We start from the raw sequence: 16,225 nt of genomic DNA, 5'->3' as shown, positions 1-16,225 counted from the left end.
TACTATCAATGTTAATAAATCAAAGTTATATTGAGGTGTATGAATACTTTAGAAATTGGACTCTTTACCTAAATAAAGTTAATAATGAAAAAAGTTTAAAGGAGGTTTCTCTTTAACACTGAGTGGAGAAAAGCAATGTAATAGCCTAATGTTATAATCTTCACTTATGTGAAATTGCCAGTTCTATCGTTTCAATATTTCACCATCTTTTCCTTTCTCTTTTGTTTGTATTTGAAGTTCATATGAATAGTTGTGAAATATAATAGTAATTAAAATCCATTAGTATAGTGAAACATATAGTAATGTTTCATTAATTTCTAAGTAAGTTGAATGCATTCTGGTTAAAGGTCATCACAATGCAGTAATTTGTTTGTACTTATTTCTCTACATTAGATTCTAAATTATATGAAAGCAGAACCTACACTTCTACTGCAGAAAGACAATTTCTAAAGGGTAAAGCATTGAATGACAGTCAGACTTTTTTGAATTTAAATTACTATTTTGCTTTAGTTTCAATAAAACTTTATTTACCAAAACAGGCTGGAGGCGAAATTTGCCCTATGGACTGTAGTTTGTTGACACCTGTCTAAGTAGAAAATACATTAAATTAATTTGAAGTAAATCTTATTTGCCAATCCCAACGCTCATCACTCACCACAGTGTTTTCTAAATATACAATCATTTCTTTAAGAAACTGAAATTGCTGAGGTTTAAAGTCAAATGTACTAGTTTGTAAATCTTTATTCCTGTTTTTAAAATGGCAATATTATTTGTCCTAGCACTTTTCTCATGGTCAGTGAATTTGCAAAGGCCAGACACTCACACAGCAGGGGTTAAAATTGCAATAACATACTTTATAGATTCAACGTATAACAAAAATCTAGTTAAGCAACGCTAGTAATACCAATAGCCTAAACGTTTGTGACTTAATAAAGAACATCTTTAAATATTTCACATTGACATTTCCCCTCCCGCCAAAGTTGTAAAGCCGACATTGTGTTAGTTACCTTTTTAAAAATCAAACCATTTATTTGATCCTACAAGCTACTAGGTAAATTGGAGACTAATTTGTGATTTAATGATATTGAAAATACTGAAATTGCATGGTAATGGAAACCATTACATATTGAGATATGGTTACCTTATCGCCTTCAGTGAACGTGAAGCCATCCACAGCTCTTTTCCAAGTGATTTCTGGAATAGGCTCCCCTTCCGCATCACACATGAGTGTGACTTGACCATTCTCATGTGTAGTTTCATTTTTAAGCTGTATTATGTGAGGCTGTACTGTAAAGAATATATATATTACTCAATCGGTATTGAAGGAAAATATTACTTCTCAGACAAAAGTCATGATAGGTATTTAAGTCTACTATAGTATAGTATGATATTATTAGCTTTGTAGAATTACAGTGGCCTGCTTTGCCTTACAGATGTGCCAGGACACTTGAATAGCACAGGAAAAAAAATTTAGGAAATAAAACTCATCTGTTATCATTATACAAAATAACTTGAGGTGACTTAGAAACCAACATCCAAATTAAAATTTGTTTCAAAATTTTGCCAATTTAAAAGTCATCTCATGATTTATTTTCCTATCTTAAAGCCACAAAATCAAAATTTCTTCCTTTAAAGGCACATGTATATGGGTGCATATGTGTGCACATTTATGTATATATACACATACATACACATGAATATATTTATACAGACACATGCACACACAATTGGTTTAATTCTCTCTCAAGCTTTAACAATTTCACCAAAGAAGTAAATGACATATCCTGAAAATGTAGCAAGTAGAATCATATAAAATTTTGAAACATTTACTAAATATATTTACATTACTTATTTATATATTACTCCACTTGATTTATTTTGACCTCAGTTTACTTAACAATATACTAGACAACGTAACTAATTTTAATCATAAATTGTATAAAAAGAAAAGCATTATGTCTACTAATTTTAATTATCTTAATATTAAAATATGTCCCTCCATAAACTTACATAGTTCCAGAGAGCTTTATTTTTTGAAATCTTGTTATTTGTATTTCCTAAATGTTTGCTTGTTTAGATATAAAATGGATACAATCAAGTACTCATTATTTCAGTGTGAGTTACTTTTTATATATTTTAATATATTTAACAAAGAAACACAAATAAGTTTTTCTTAAGCTCAGAAAATAACATTCTTGGTATCAGAAAAACAGCATACAGAATTTTTAACAATTCACTCTTTATTTCATTAACTTTAATAGATTTAGTTATATTCCCACAATATGCATACAATTTTGTGTCAGGAGCAACAAAAGTTTGTTGAATGTTACTACACAAAAGGGATTGTAACAATAACATAACATGTAAAATTTTAATGTATTATATTCTACTTGAAAGGATGAAAATATCAGAAATGTAAAAAATCTCTTTTCTTTTTCACTGCAATCCTGATAAAAAGGATGTAAATACTATTTCAGATGAGTACACTGAGGCAGATGAAGACCATCTATCCTTTGGAATAATCTCACACAATACTATTTCTAATACGATTATTTTTATACTGAATCATACTTATTTAATTTTGTAGGTTTTATAGAAAAAACATTTTCAAGTGGGGAACACTGCTAGAACAAGTTAGGGACTTTCTATAATTTCTAAACATGTTAAGTATATTTACTTTCCCCTCTAACCGAACAGTCTTCTCCAGGCTCTTAGCTTGGCCTACTTCTGATCATTAGAAGATCATCATTCTGAACATCACCTAAACATTATCCTTCTGAATAACTTTCCAACACTATGCTATCCAAAACAATACTTCTCTTTATTCAATGCTTCCTGATTTATCCAATTTCATTCTCAAAACATCTCTACTTTTAAAATTGTATTTTTTATTTTAATACATTTTGGTATAGCTGTTTATTCTCCTTGTCACTCCACTTGAAAATAAGCTTTATATACAACTCTCTAGCTCAGAAAATGCTTCCAGCAGTGACTACAGGGCCAGTCCGCAGAGGGCGTGTCCACGCAGGGATTACCATTCATCTCATGGTCAGTGTAAGGGGCACTCTGCACCTGTCAACAGCAAACACTGGTCCTTCTTTTTTTTTTCTTTTAATACTTTTTTAGGGTACATGTGCACAACGTGCAGGTTAGTTACATATGTATACATGTGCCATGTTGGTGTGCTGCACCCAGTAACTCGTCATTTAACATTAGGTATATCTCCAAATGCTATCCCTCCCCCTCCCTCCACCCCACAACAGGCCCCGGTCCTTCTTATTCTAACAGATTTCTCCTTCCTTCCTTTTCCCTCTTTTTGTTGTGAAAGCATTTCAATAATAGTGTTTTTAAAGTTGGAGAAAACATATTAAATGTTAATAGGGCATATATTTTTTAGTGTTACACTAATTAAAGGGAAAAATTCTATTAGAAGCACCCACTGCCATCACTGTCTTTCTTCTTGTAAACATAATTGAAGCTACATCATTATATTTTTGTAAAGTACTAGCTTTCTACGCTCTATAAGTTATCCAAATAAGATAATATGGCTCTTGGTAAATGTGGAAGATATTTATCTTATATTTTCATTTATTTAAATGAAAGCAAATATTTAAGTATAGTTACATGTCAATGTTTTTAAATTGTAGCCTTAAAAATGTGCCCTTTTGAACTATATTGTAAGTAAAACTGATCCTAACATGTGTCATTTAGAGACTTACAGAGATTCACCCTTACAGACACAGATGACAAACCCCACTAGGTGTAATTTAAATTAATTTTTTCCAGCTTCTGTAAGCATATCAGTGACTTACAAAAATTTGCATGTGTAATTTTACGTTATTCTTCAAATAATTCTATCTGGTAGCTGAAATTTAAAAAACATATTACAGAGAAGAGGAAACAGATTTAATAAGGAAAGTTTAAATAGTTCAAATGATTAGAGTAGAATTTCACTCTGATCTTCCAATAGACACAACAGTTTTAGCCACTATGCTATAATACTTACCAAAGACTTGGAGGAAAGCTTGCTTTTCATCTTCTCCTGCCTTATTTGTGGCCCTGCAGACATAAGGACCACCATCACTATTGATTATGTTCCTGACAGTGAGTTCTGTATTACTCCCTTTCAATATGTACTTTTCATTTTCTTCAATGAGCTTGCCATTCCTAAAGAAGAAAACAGAGGTTCATCCTCACAAATCTGGCTTTATAATTTAGGAGATTTTAATCAACTTTTTTATCTATAGGCATTGATGACTATATGGCTATCATCATTGAAAGACAGGGCTATATTCCAATCAAAAGTATATTTTTAGTAGCCTCAGAACTTAACGAATAAACAATAAAATTATACTTGAAATTTTTTTTGAATGTAGACACAAGAATAATATTTGAGCTATGTCAAAATCTTAATAGTTACCAGGCAAAAAGTACATCAGTTCAATTTGTACTTTGATTATTGGCAAAAAAAAAACATTTTGTTTGCTGTTTTTAATACCATACACAATTAAATGTTGGTGAGACAATACATATTTATTATATATATTTATTTACTCCCTTCTTGGGATACATTTAAAATAATTTATGTAGAAAATTTCTTCACAGAAGCTTCAAAGTAAATACAATGTAAATATATCATAAATGTATATTGCATATAAGTACTGCCAATAAAATAGTAAGATGAGAGAATTACATGAAAACACAATTAATTTAGAAACCATTTTGAATGTGATAATTTTATTCTTTAATGAGGAAAATAAATTGTTTTTCTGTTTCCTCTTAGTCCCAAATAATTATCAATATTTTTAAGGTTTTCTTTTCTCTACTGAAATACATCTCATTCTGCTCCATTCTAGTCTATGTTGTCCTTTAAAATCAACCATGGCTTTCAAACATTTTTTACTATAATCTACAGTAAGAAATATTTTCAATACATTAAAATATGAACTATTTCTATGATTTCCCTCAGTATTTGTGAAATCGTTTTATATTGTGTATTCTCCTTTCATTTTATTCATCTTTTTTTCCTCTTTTCTCTTCTTTGCATCCCCTCTTGTATTTTTCTTATAATAGTATTTTGCATGACTGAATTGATTTTAAAACCACTAATGGAAAGTTCTGGAATTTGTCCATTGGGATGGAGACATTTGCTTGTCCATACAAGTGTAAATTTAAAAAAATCTCTATAAATATTATTAAAACTATTTTCTAAAATAAAATCAAACATTTCTCGATACACTAAACAGTTCCTTCCAGTGAATTCTAGTTCGACTTTCCAGAAACCACTAACACATATATGAACATAATCTTTATATGTCTATACTCAATAGAATTTATTGTTCCAGTTTCTCATGACATCTCTAAATGTACCACGAAGTACACAACATTTCTTAAGAGGAGTGGAAGATTGCAAAGTTAGGATTCATAAAATAATAACAAATGGGTCGGGTGTGGTGGGTCACGCCTGTAATCCCAGCACCTTGGGAGGCAGAGGCGGGTGGATCACTTGAGGTTAGGAGCTCGAGACCAGCCTGGCCAACATAGTGAAACTCCATCTCTACTAAAAATACAAAGACTAGCCAGGTGTGGTAGCAGGCGCCTGTAATCCCAGCTACTCCGAAGGGATGCTGAGGCAGGTTGCAGGGAGCTGAGATCACACCACTACACTCCAGCCTCGGCCACAGAGTGAGACTGTGTCCGAAAAATAATAATAATAATAATAAATGCATATATAGTATCTTTTATATATATTTTTGATATTATTACTAATACAATCTTTACAACAGGTATAAAAATGACATTTCAGTGTTTTTGTCTAGAATTTAATATGTAGATAGGGCTTTCATCATAATTAGTGATACAATATATTTCTCAATATCTTCAATGAAAATTGTTCATTTGTTTCCTAATAATAATAATAATAGCACGGTAGAGGTTTCAACACTCACAATTAGCCCATAAATGTGCATTTCCTTCTGCTTACTCATTCAAAATCAGAGAACTACAGTATATGTATATCTCTACTCCTCAATTCACAAATCAAAAGACAGGCTCACCCATTAATAAAAGCAGCAGGTTAATTAAGTTCCAATGTTCTTTCTAAAAAAGAGGGTTATCTCCTTACTTCATATAAAACATTGTGCTAAATGTTTGATGTATAGCAAATTAGTTGCCACCCATCGTGAGGAATCCATAATTTGGTTGGCATTAATAGAGGTTAATGCAGATTCCATTAGTGGACTTACAACTATTTTGAGCAGGAGGTGATCTGTTATAACGGGAGATATGACAAGGAAGATGGCTGTACTACTCTGGGAATTTTCATGAGAAAATAAAAATCCTTGATTTGGCCTTTGAAGTAGAGGGGCAAAACTTGAACATATTTAGAGAACATAAGTGTGTACAGATTACATTCACTTTAAATGCTCAATAGGAAATATAATTAAGCCATCACAAATAAGGGAATATTACCAATGCTTTATTACTCCCTCCCAATAAATACCTTATTACTCCCTCCGAATAAAGTCAGGTAGAAATGCTCCTATTGCTATTCACAATCCATGTCTGTGAAATGTCAACGTCTAAAAAATCACTCCAAGGCATTCTGACACATGCATTAAGCCCATTCTTTGAAACTCAAACCACTTCTCTAAGCGCCCCCTTTTTCAGGTACAAAAATATAGGGGTCAGGATTACAGAATTAATGTAAACACTAAAGAACTGAATGATAATTTCATTTTGAACATTATTGTAGTAACATAAACTATATGCTCCCAATTTAAACAACAAAAACACTGGCTATACATATAAAACAATAGTTTTCACACATTAGCCAACTGGTTGCATATGACAGTGGCATATGAGTACCTCCATCGCTGACTGCCTGAAGAGAGTTTTCAGGCTGCAGCTGGGGGAGGCAGAGAACACGAACAGAGTCAGGCAATGTATCTGGGCTGGAAGACAGAGTGTGCAGTTGGGGGAGGTCAAAGCGACAGAAGGTGCAGCTTAGATAATGTGAGAGAAGAGAGCTGCACAGGCAACAGAACTATAGATATCTGCAGAGGGTTCCCAACAAATCTTTAACTGAGTATTGATCAATGAGTGTATACCAGTAAGGCCTTCTCAGATGAGGGAAAGAACCATTAGAAAATATAAAGTACAATAATTCCAGAAGCTCACACAGCACCAGGAATAATCTGCAATTCAACCATCCAGAGTAAAAAGATACCCTAATACACAGGACTTAAGTCACGTCCTTAGAATAATATTGCATCAGTAATGGAACCAGATTAACCCTAGACTGAAGGTGGTTGGGATCCACCTAAAAGAGCCTAAATGGAAGCTCTCCCTCAAATAAAACTTTTTCCAAGTCACTTAACTGCATCTATAAAACAAAGTAAAATAATACAAAAATATTCAGCACCCCAAAACACAAAATTCTGAATGTCTGGAACCCAATTAAAAATTCATGGCTGGGCATGGTGGCTCACACCTGTAATCCTATCACTTTGGGAGGCCGAGGCGGGCAGGGCAGATCACAAGGTCAGGAGTTACAGACCTAAGCCTGGCCAATATGATGAAACCCGGTTTCTACAAAAAGTACAAAATAATTAGCTGGGCGTGGTGGTGGGCGCCTGTAGTCGCAGCTACTTGGGAGGTTGAAGCAAGAGAATCACTTGAATCTGGGAGGTGGAGGTGTCTATATATATATATATATATATATATATATATATATAGACAGAGAGAGAGAGAGAGAGATAACCAGGATAGTAAATAAACATGAAAATACGACCCAGAGGAAGGAGAAAAATCACCAGGCACAGTGGCTCACGCCTGTATCCCCAGCACTTTGGGAGGCCAAGGCAGGAGGATTTCTTGAAGCCAGGATTTGAAGTTCAACCCTGGCAACACACTGAAACCACTTCTCTAAATAGTAATAAAAAGTTAATTGGGCATTGTGGCGCATGTCTATAGTCCCAGCTACTGGGGATGCTGAATCAGGAAGATCACTTGAGCCCGAGAGTTGGAGGTTGCAGTGAGTGCCACTGCACTCCTGCCCAGGTGGCAGAGCAAGAATCTGTCTTCAAAAAATAAATAAAACAAGAGGGAGAAAAATCAATCAGTTACAAAATATAGGTATGATACAGAGGGTAGGTGAGTAGATGCCTATTAAAACAACTATTAGAAATATATTCCAATATTTTCAAGGAAGTAAAACATGAGAATGGTAAGAGAGGCATGGAGGACATACGAAACATCTCCTTGAAACTCTCAGAGAAGAAAAATAAAATGATGAGAAATACTCTGATGGGATTAAAAACATTAGATATCACAGTAGAAAATATTAGTAAACTTGAAGACATAGTGATGTAACTTAGTTCACTTGAAGACATGGTAAAATGAAAAACAGAAAAAGACTGAAACAAAGTTCTATATGGTATCATTTTTTTCCATCCTTAAAGCCCTTAAATAACAATTTTCATAATACTGATCTACGTGAATAAATGTTTAAACATATAATACTAGAGCTTCAAAAAATATGAAGCAAAACAGAGAGAACTGAATATAAAAATAGACACATTTAAAAATAAAGTTGGAGAAGAATCGTTACAAAAAAATATAGAAGACTTCCACAATACTATCAAGGGAGTTGATCTATTTAATATTAGGGATTTCTCCATACAATAATAGTGGAATACACATACTTTAATTTAAGACTCAATAAAGTTAAATAAATTGAAACCATTAAAAAGTCCATTTCCTGATAAGTATTTAGTTAAAAATCAACAGCAGTAATATTTATGAAATATACCCAAATACTTAGAAAGAAATCAGCATACTTCTAAATGAATAGTATTAAAAATAACATAAGAATTTAAAAAAAATATTTAAACCCCTCCAAAGTGGAAATACGACATATCAAAATTAGCAGGGTGCAATTACAGCCATATTTAGAGAGGAAAAACAGATGCTTGTATTAGAAAGAATAAATGATTACAATCAATGACATGAGTCCACCTTAAGCAATCAAAAATGGAAGAGAAAATTAAAGACAAAGTAAACAGGAGGAAAATAATAATAAAAATAAAACCAGAAATTAATGAAATAGAAAATAGGAAACAAAAAAGAAATAATTGAAGCCAAAAGCAGATTCACTGACAGTATGTGCATAAACCTACATCTAGAATAATCAGGATAAAAAAGACAGTAGAACAAATAACCAGTTATGAGGTTATCAAGATGAGAGAGGGGAGAATACTACAGAAAACATGCAAATTGAAGTATAACAAAGGGATACTATGAATGACTTAATGCCAGTAAATACCATTTAAAAGAAATGGACAAATTCCTGGAATTGCGTTAATCATCTAAGCTCACTAAAGAAAATTACCTGAATAGCCCTATTTCTATGAAAAATATTATTGAATTTGTACTTAAATGTGAACTTAAGAAAAATTATGACACAGATGGTTTCACTGGCAATTTTTCCAGACATTTAAGAAATAATAAACATTACATAAAAGTTATATTGGAAAACAGAAGAGGAAGAAATACTTCACTACTCATTCTCTGACACTAGTAATGCCCTGACCCCTAAAAAGTCAAGAACAAGAAAATGATGGAACAATATTTCTCATAACCATGAATATAAAAAATTCTTAACAAATTATTGACACATTGATTCCAGCCATGCACAAAAAGGATAATGCAGTCATGCATTGCCTAACCACAGGGGTATGTTCTACGAAATTTGTCCCCAGTCAATTTTGTAGCTCTGTTTACATCATAGAGTGTACTTAACACAAACCAAGATGGTATATAGCCTATTACACACCTAAACTATATGGTATGGCCTATTTCTCCTAGGCTGCAAACTTGTACGGCATGTTACTATACTGAATGTTGGAAGCGACTGTAACATAATAGTAAATATCTAAACATATCAAAACATAGAAAAGGTACAGTAAAAAATATGGTATAAAAGTGTTTTTTGCTAGGCGTGGTGCCTCACACCTGTAATCTTAGCACTTTGGGAGGCGGACGCGGGATAATCACATGGAGTGTGAGACCAGCCTCACCAACATGGTGAAACCCGTCTCTACTAAAAATACAAAAATTAGCCGGGCATGGTGGCACACGCCTGTAGTCCCAGCTACTCAGGAGGCTGAGGCAGGAGAATCAGTTGAACCCAGGAGGCAGAAGTTGCAGTGAGCCGAGATTGCACCACTGCACTCCAGCCTGGGTGACAGAGTGAGACTCCATCTCAAAAAAAAAAAAAAAAAAAAATTAATGCTATACATAGGACACATATATATACATATATGTTGTAAATGGAGCTTCCAGGACTAGAAGTTCTTCTGGGTGAGTCAGTGAGTAAGTGGTGAGTGACTGTGAAGGCCTGGGACATTACTGTATAGTACTCTAGACTTTGTAAACACTGTATACTTAAGCGACACTAAACATTTTCTTTCTTCAATAATAAATTCACCTTAGCTTTTTTTACTTTATATACTCTTAAAAATTTTAAACTTTTGACTCTTTTTTAATAACAGCTCAAAGTATAAACACATTGTATAGCTGTACAAAATATTTTCTTTATTGTTTATTTTATAAGGATATATATTTTTTCTTGTTTAAGGTTTTATCACTAATTTTTTTTTTTTTTTAAAGGAAGACACCCACATTAGCCTCGGCCGACTCAGGATCAGGATCATCAATATCAATGTCTTCCACCTTCACACCTCATCCCACTACAAGGTCTTTTGGGGGCAATAACAGGCATGGAGCTGTCATCTCCTAGGATAACAATCCTTTCTTCTGGAATATTATCTAAAGAAACTGCCTGAGGCTGTTTTACAGTTAACTTCTCTCTTTTATAAGTAGAAGGAGTACACCCTAAAATAATGATTAAAAGTACACTATAGTAAATATATAAAGCAGTAACATATTTATCAAGTATTATGTAGTGTAGAAAATATGTATATGCTTTTATATATAGGTTTGTTTACACCAGCGTAACCACCAACTCATGAGTAATATGTTGAGCTATGATTTTATGATGGCTGCGATGTCAACAGACAATAGGACATTTTCAGCTCCATTATAATCTTATGGAACCACCATCACATATGAGGCGTGTCATTGATAGGTCATTATGCTGGGCATGCCTGTGTATCATGATTAAGTGGGGTTTAAATGGAACATTTTAAAATAAATTAAATTTATGAAATTAATGGACTAACAATAAAAATCCACATTGTATTCTCAATATAGAAGTACCGTTTGAACGACAATGAAGGGGGGAACCTTTAGAGTCACTGCTTTTACTCCCTCTTTGATTTACATGTCACTAAGTGTTTTTGATTCTCTTTGTGAACATGTTTCATAATTCCCCTATTATGGTCTTTAATTATCTTATTGATGTTATGAACTAAATTGTGTTTCCCCAATCCTCAAATTCATATGTTGGTGTCCTAACCCCCAGAATGACTGTATTTGAAAACAAGGCCTCCATTCACAGTTACTCTCTATTCTCATATCCAGTCCCAGGCAACCACTTACCTACTTTCGGTTTCTATAAATTATACTCATGTAACAAACCTGCGAATCTAAGATAAAAGTTGAAATTATTAAAAACAAACAAAAAAGGATTGGTGTTTCTGAAAGAGGAGGAAGATAACCAGAACTCTCTCTCTCCATGAGTTTGTACACAGAGGGAAGGCCACCCTGCAGGTATCTTGATCTTAAACATCTAGCGTCCAGAAATATGGGAAAATAATTTTTTTTTTTTTTTTTGAGACAGAGTCTCGCTCTGTTGCCTGGCTGGAGTGCAGTGGCGCGAACTCGGCTCACTGCAACCTCCGCCTCCCGGGTTCAAGCTATTCTCCTGCTTCAGCCTCCAGAGTAGCTGGGACTACAGGTGCGTACCACCATGCATGGGGTTTCACCATGTTGGTGGTTGCTCGCGCCTGTAATCCCAGCACTTTGGGAGGCAAAGGCAGGCGGATCACGAAGTCAAGAGATCAAGGAATTCCTATTGCGTGAACTACCCAGTGGGTGGTATTTGGTTTTGGCAGACGAAGCTGACTAGTACAACTGACTTCACTTATCTCGCTTGGAAATACTATCTCTATGAAACAGTCTGGACATTTCTCTTGGGATGCTACCCTACATTTCCTGATACTTTCAGGAATTTTTTCTTTTCCACAAACGTGACATGTCTATATGTACAGATAAAAGGTCAGAATTTCCCTCTAACACAAATTTTACCTTCGTTAATGTTACAACCACACATTCTCATCCTCCCAGTATATATTTTATATCCAGAGACTAGAACAATTATTTAGGTTTTCAATAAATTGTTATTTCATTCTATCCAAAGGATGAAACTAATGCCATATGAAGATATGGAGAAGAAAAAATATAAATTTAAATTACTCATTATATTATTCTTTGAATCTGATTTATACTAGTCTATATAATACTATTTCTAATTAAATATAAGAAAACAGTTTTGAAGGAATGTAAAACTTTAAGAAAAAAAAAATCTCCGCAGAAAAGAAGTCTCCCTGAAAAACCAAGCCAGCTAACACTTCCCAGCTGCTGGAGGATCTTGGTATTCTGGTGAGAAGTAATTGGTAAGCTGTTATTTGAAAGGGTTGTGCTGTAGACAACTAAACTGACCAAACTAAAAGCATCTAGTCTCACAATTACTATTCTGACTTGATGGTAAGTGTTCTAATATTATTCTAAAGATGGGACTAATGAGGAATCTGCATAACTTAACATCAACATAAATAGGTGGGGAATCTGAAATTACTATCAAACTTGGAATCATTGTGATCAAGTAATCTCAGAAATAAAGGAGATTTTCTTCTTAAACCTGGTGTCATATTTTTCAAGGACATATGTTCTAACACTGTAACAATCACACACCCAGTTTCCATGTATTTCTGCCTCAGAAATGATGAAGTGCACGTCAGGATGAATTCACAGGATAAAGATACATGTTCCTTTCTTCCTCTTGAATGCAGGAAGACTTCTAGCCCCTTTACACAGAACAGTTTACATTTTATAGCATTCCTTAATAAATGACTGGAAAATTATTTCAAAACAAGGCTTATTCACCTGTACTTTCCTACCAGCTACTATTCCCACTATTGGTTTGTGGAATCATCAATTTCATTAGCTAAGATCGGCATAAGCTTGAAGTTTAGGATGTTTTTCCCACTACATACAAAGTGGAACATGAGTATCTCAAGCTCATGTTTGTTGTTCAATTTCCTACTCATACTATTTTTGTGCTTTACTTTCTTTATCTGTTAAATAAATGCTGTTCAAATAAGAAAAAAGAAATCTCTTTGGAAATACAAAACCATAGGAAAAAAGATTGTAGAACAGTATTTTTTCATTGGAATGAATGATTCAGTGGCTTTTCTGTGATACAATTAGGTCTGATATAGACTTTTAAGGATCCACACTAGTAAATCAGCAGTCACTGAGACAGACGATGATTATCTGGGGTGAATCTGCTAATATTCAAGGTATAATCCTACTAAAAAATACCAACAGTTTGTCCCAAGAAAATTAGTGTCTGAAAAGAACATCTAAACACATAATATTTGAAGAAACATCTCATTTATTGTTACATCCTATATTAAAATGATAAGCAGTAGAAACAAAGGGTTGAAAGTTGAAGGTAATATCAGTACATGCTCAAGCAAAAAAGAATAAAAGCTAGTTTGGGATTTCAATTGTTGTCCTTCAAAGAACTTTTAAAACAATAACCTAATACTTAGTAGGGACACTTTTGCACTTCTGATGTATATTTTACTAATCTTTTTAAATAATTTTTCACTATATGGTTTATGAAGTGATTCTGTAAATACTTGTACCTAATGCCTCTGTAGTAACCTGCATTACTAGTGCATATTTACAAGATGGTCCAGTTTTAAAGTTCATCGTCTCCAATTTAGTAGTTTGAGACACAATCTAAAAGAATGGAATATTTTTAAAATATTCTTGATCTTAAAAAAACAAATAGTATTTTAAAATTCTAAAAAAAAACTATCAAATTATAGATTTAGAATACAGAATTTCCTCACTTGATGAGGTAATTTTTAAAAATTACACAGTAAATTCATGGAATTTTAATGCTATAAATCAGTTTTTTTCTATAATACAACATTTTGTTTATAATACAAATATACACAATTATATTCTAATAAAATATGATATTGTATACATATGACAGTGGTGTCAATAACACTAGAATATCTATTTCAAGATAAATTGTAATGATAATAAAATGTTTGAATAAGTCACAGGTGCTCCTGGTCCCATTTTTCCAAAAGTCTGCTTTTACAGACAGAATAAGTATAATGGGTACAGCCTTTGACTCAGAATATTAGAGCGGGGTCACATTGTTGATCTCTTTAGCAGTTTAATCTAACCACCGTAAGCCCCAAAGATAGCACCAGGATTTTTTTTTTTAATGAAACTAAAATGCAATGGTTTGCTTTTTACCAAAATGATTAAGATCCCAATACTGTTCCATAAGCCTGATAATGGACACAAGCCAGAGGGAGTGGGGGTGCATAACCTACCTGAACCAGGAGATGGCGGGTTCTGGAGAGCCTGAGGCCCTGCAGGAAAATGTCATTTCTTCTCCTCTCTCTGCTGTGGCATTAAAAGATTTCTGAGGCATTGAGATTGCTGGCGGCACTGAACGAGAGATGAATACAGAATAAATAGAGACAAAAACACCTTCACTAACATCATTTAGAGAATTTTTGCTACATCTTAAGCTTTCAAATGTCATCCTTCACATCTCCATTTATATTAATGAAACTGATTTGGCTTCACAGTAAAATAACTTTATCACTGATCTGCGTTCTTTTTTAATTTTATTTTTATTATACTTTAAGTTCTCGGGTACATGTGCACAACGTGCAGGTTTGTTACATATGTCCAAATGTCCATCAATGATCTGTGTTCTAATGTGCAATAATTATATCAATTCATTGTAAAGCTATTTCACTACAAAATCTATTAAACAATAAAGTATATATTTTAGCAAACATATATACTTTTAGGAATTATGTCTCAGAAAAAGACAATACCACCCTAACTTACATCAATATGGAGATCTACTTTGAGCATAAGTGGATTTCCTATTTGGTTTCTCATTGGTCTGTGTAATGCCATAAGCAATATATCACTGCTTCAAAACAGGGCTTTTAAATTAGGTGTCAAACCATAATGTTCTTTCTGATTAACTACACTTAATTTCTTCAAGCAGCTATAGAACATTTTATGAAGAGAAACTGCATAAGCCATACAGAGAATGGAAATAGATTTTCATGAACTGTTCAATTTTAAAATTAAGCATCTCCAATTTCTAACTAATTACATTGCAAAAACTGTATATGCTGCACATTTGGAACATGTTGAAACTGTTACTGAAATGCACTGTTTGCAATAAACAAATAACTAGCATCCACAATAGAAGCTAAATTTCAAAGTAGAGGATAAATTGTGACTCAATGCACACTTTCATAATTTTAAGCTGAATATCATAAAGTAATATTCCTAAAATTAAGTATATTAACATTTTTTTACATATACTAAACAATACCAGACAGGCATTTACAAGTGTGATTATACTCAAATATATCTACAATAGCATTCAGGTCAGCGTTGATGCCACATTACCTCCACTGACGGTAGAGATAAGAACTGGTATGTAACTTAGTAATTAAACACAATAAATCAAGTTTCTGCCTTTATGAATTTAGATACAAGAAACATAATCTGACATGTTGTCTCTAAAGTAACATAATAATTACTAGTATTACAAAAGATAGAACTTTTTCAGATATTAACTCTGAATTTTAAGTACATTGTCACTTGACTATCTGTACCCTGTTTTTCTTCCTCTGTAATTATGGAAAATAACATTTTAAACAAAATGCATGTTTTACCTATCATTATTTATACATTAGTTGCAAGAGCAGTATTACTCTTTTTATTACAGTAAAGGTTTTTCATTCCTTAGAGAATTACAATGAAATGAATTCTTTCATGGATTTGTACTCTGTATGTGTTGAGTAGTCAACGCTTCCTGGAAAGTTTCTATTTTTTCTTTAGCTGGAAGGAACATGGGGATGTATAGTGAAGTAGTTCTATTAACTCCCACTAACATGGACGTGGTGGTCTACCTTCA

At 33.2% G+C, this 16,225-nt stretch overlaps 1 protein-coding gene across 5 annotated transcripts in view; it reads right to left on the bottom strand.

Annotated features, from left to right (window-relative positions):
• NCAM2 (neural cell adhesion molecule 2) overlaps window positions 1–16,225 on the bottom strand; it is a 551,993-nt gene that overhangs the window by 203,558 nt on the left and 332,210 nt on the right. For all 5 annotated transcript variants that reach the window (XM_019017903.4, XM_019017902.4, XM_055374042.2 and 2 more), the window contains exons 6-8: window positions 14,607–14,724; window positions 4,007–4,167; window positions 1,142–1,287 (exon numbers count right to left, since the gene is read on the bottom strand). In XM_019017903.4, the coding sequence (XP_018873448.1) occupies window positions 1,142–1,287; window positions 4,007–4,167; window positions 14,607–14,724 (425 nt within the window). The remainder of the gene's footprint in view (window positions 1–1,141; window positions 1,288–4,006; window positions 4,168–14,606; window positions 14,725–16,225) is intronic.

This window comes from Gorilla gorilla, chromosome 22, assembly GCF_029281585.2.
Source record: "Gorilla gorilla gorilla isolate KB3781 chromosome 22, NHGRI_mGorGor1-v2.1_pri, whole genome shotgun sequence".
In the NCBI taxonomy this organism is placed as follows: domain Eukaryota; kingdom Metazoa; phylum Chordata; class Mammalia; order Primates; family Hominidae; genus Gorilla; species Gorilla gorilla.
Note: the sequence above shows the minus strand (reverse complement) of the source record. Positions and strands in the feature narration are given on the sequence as shown.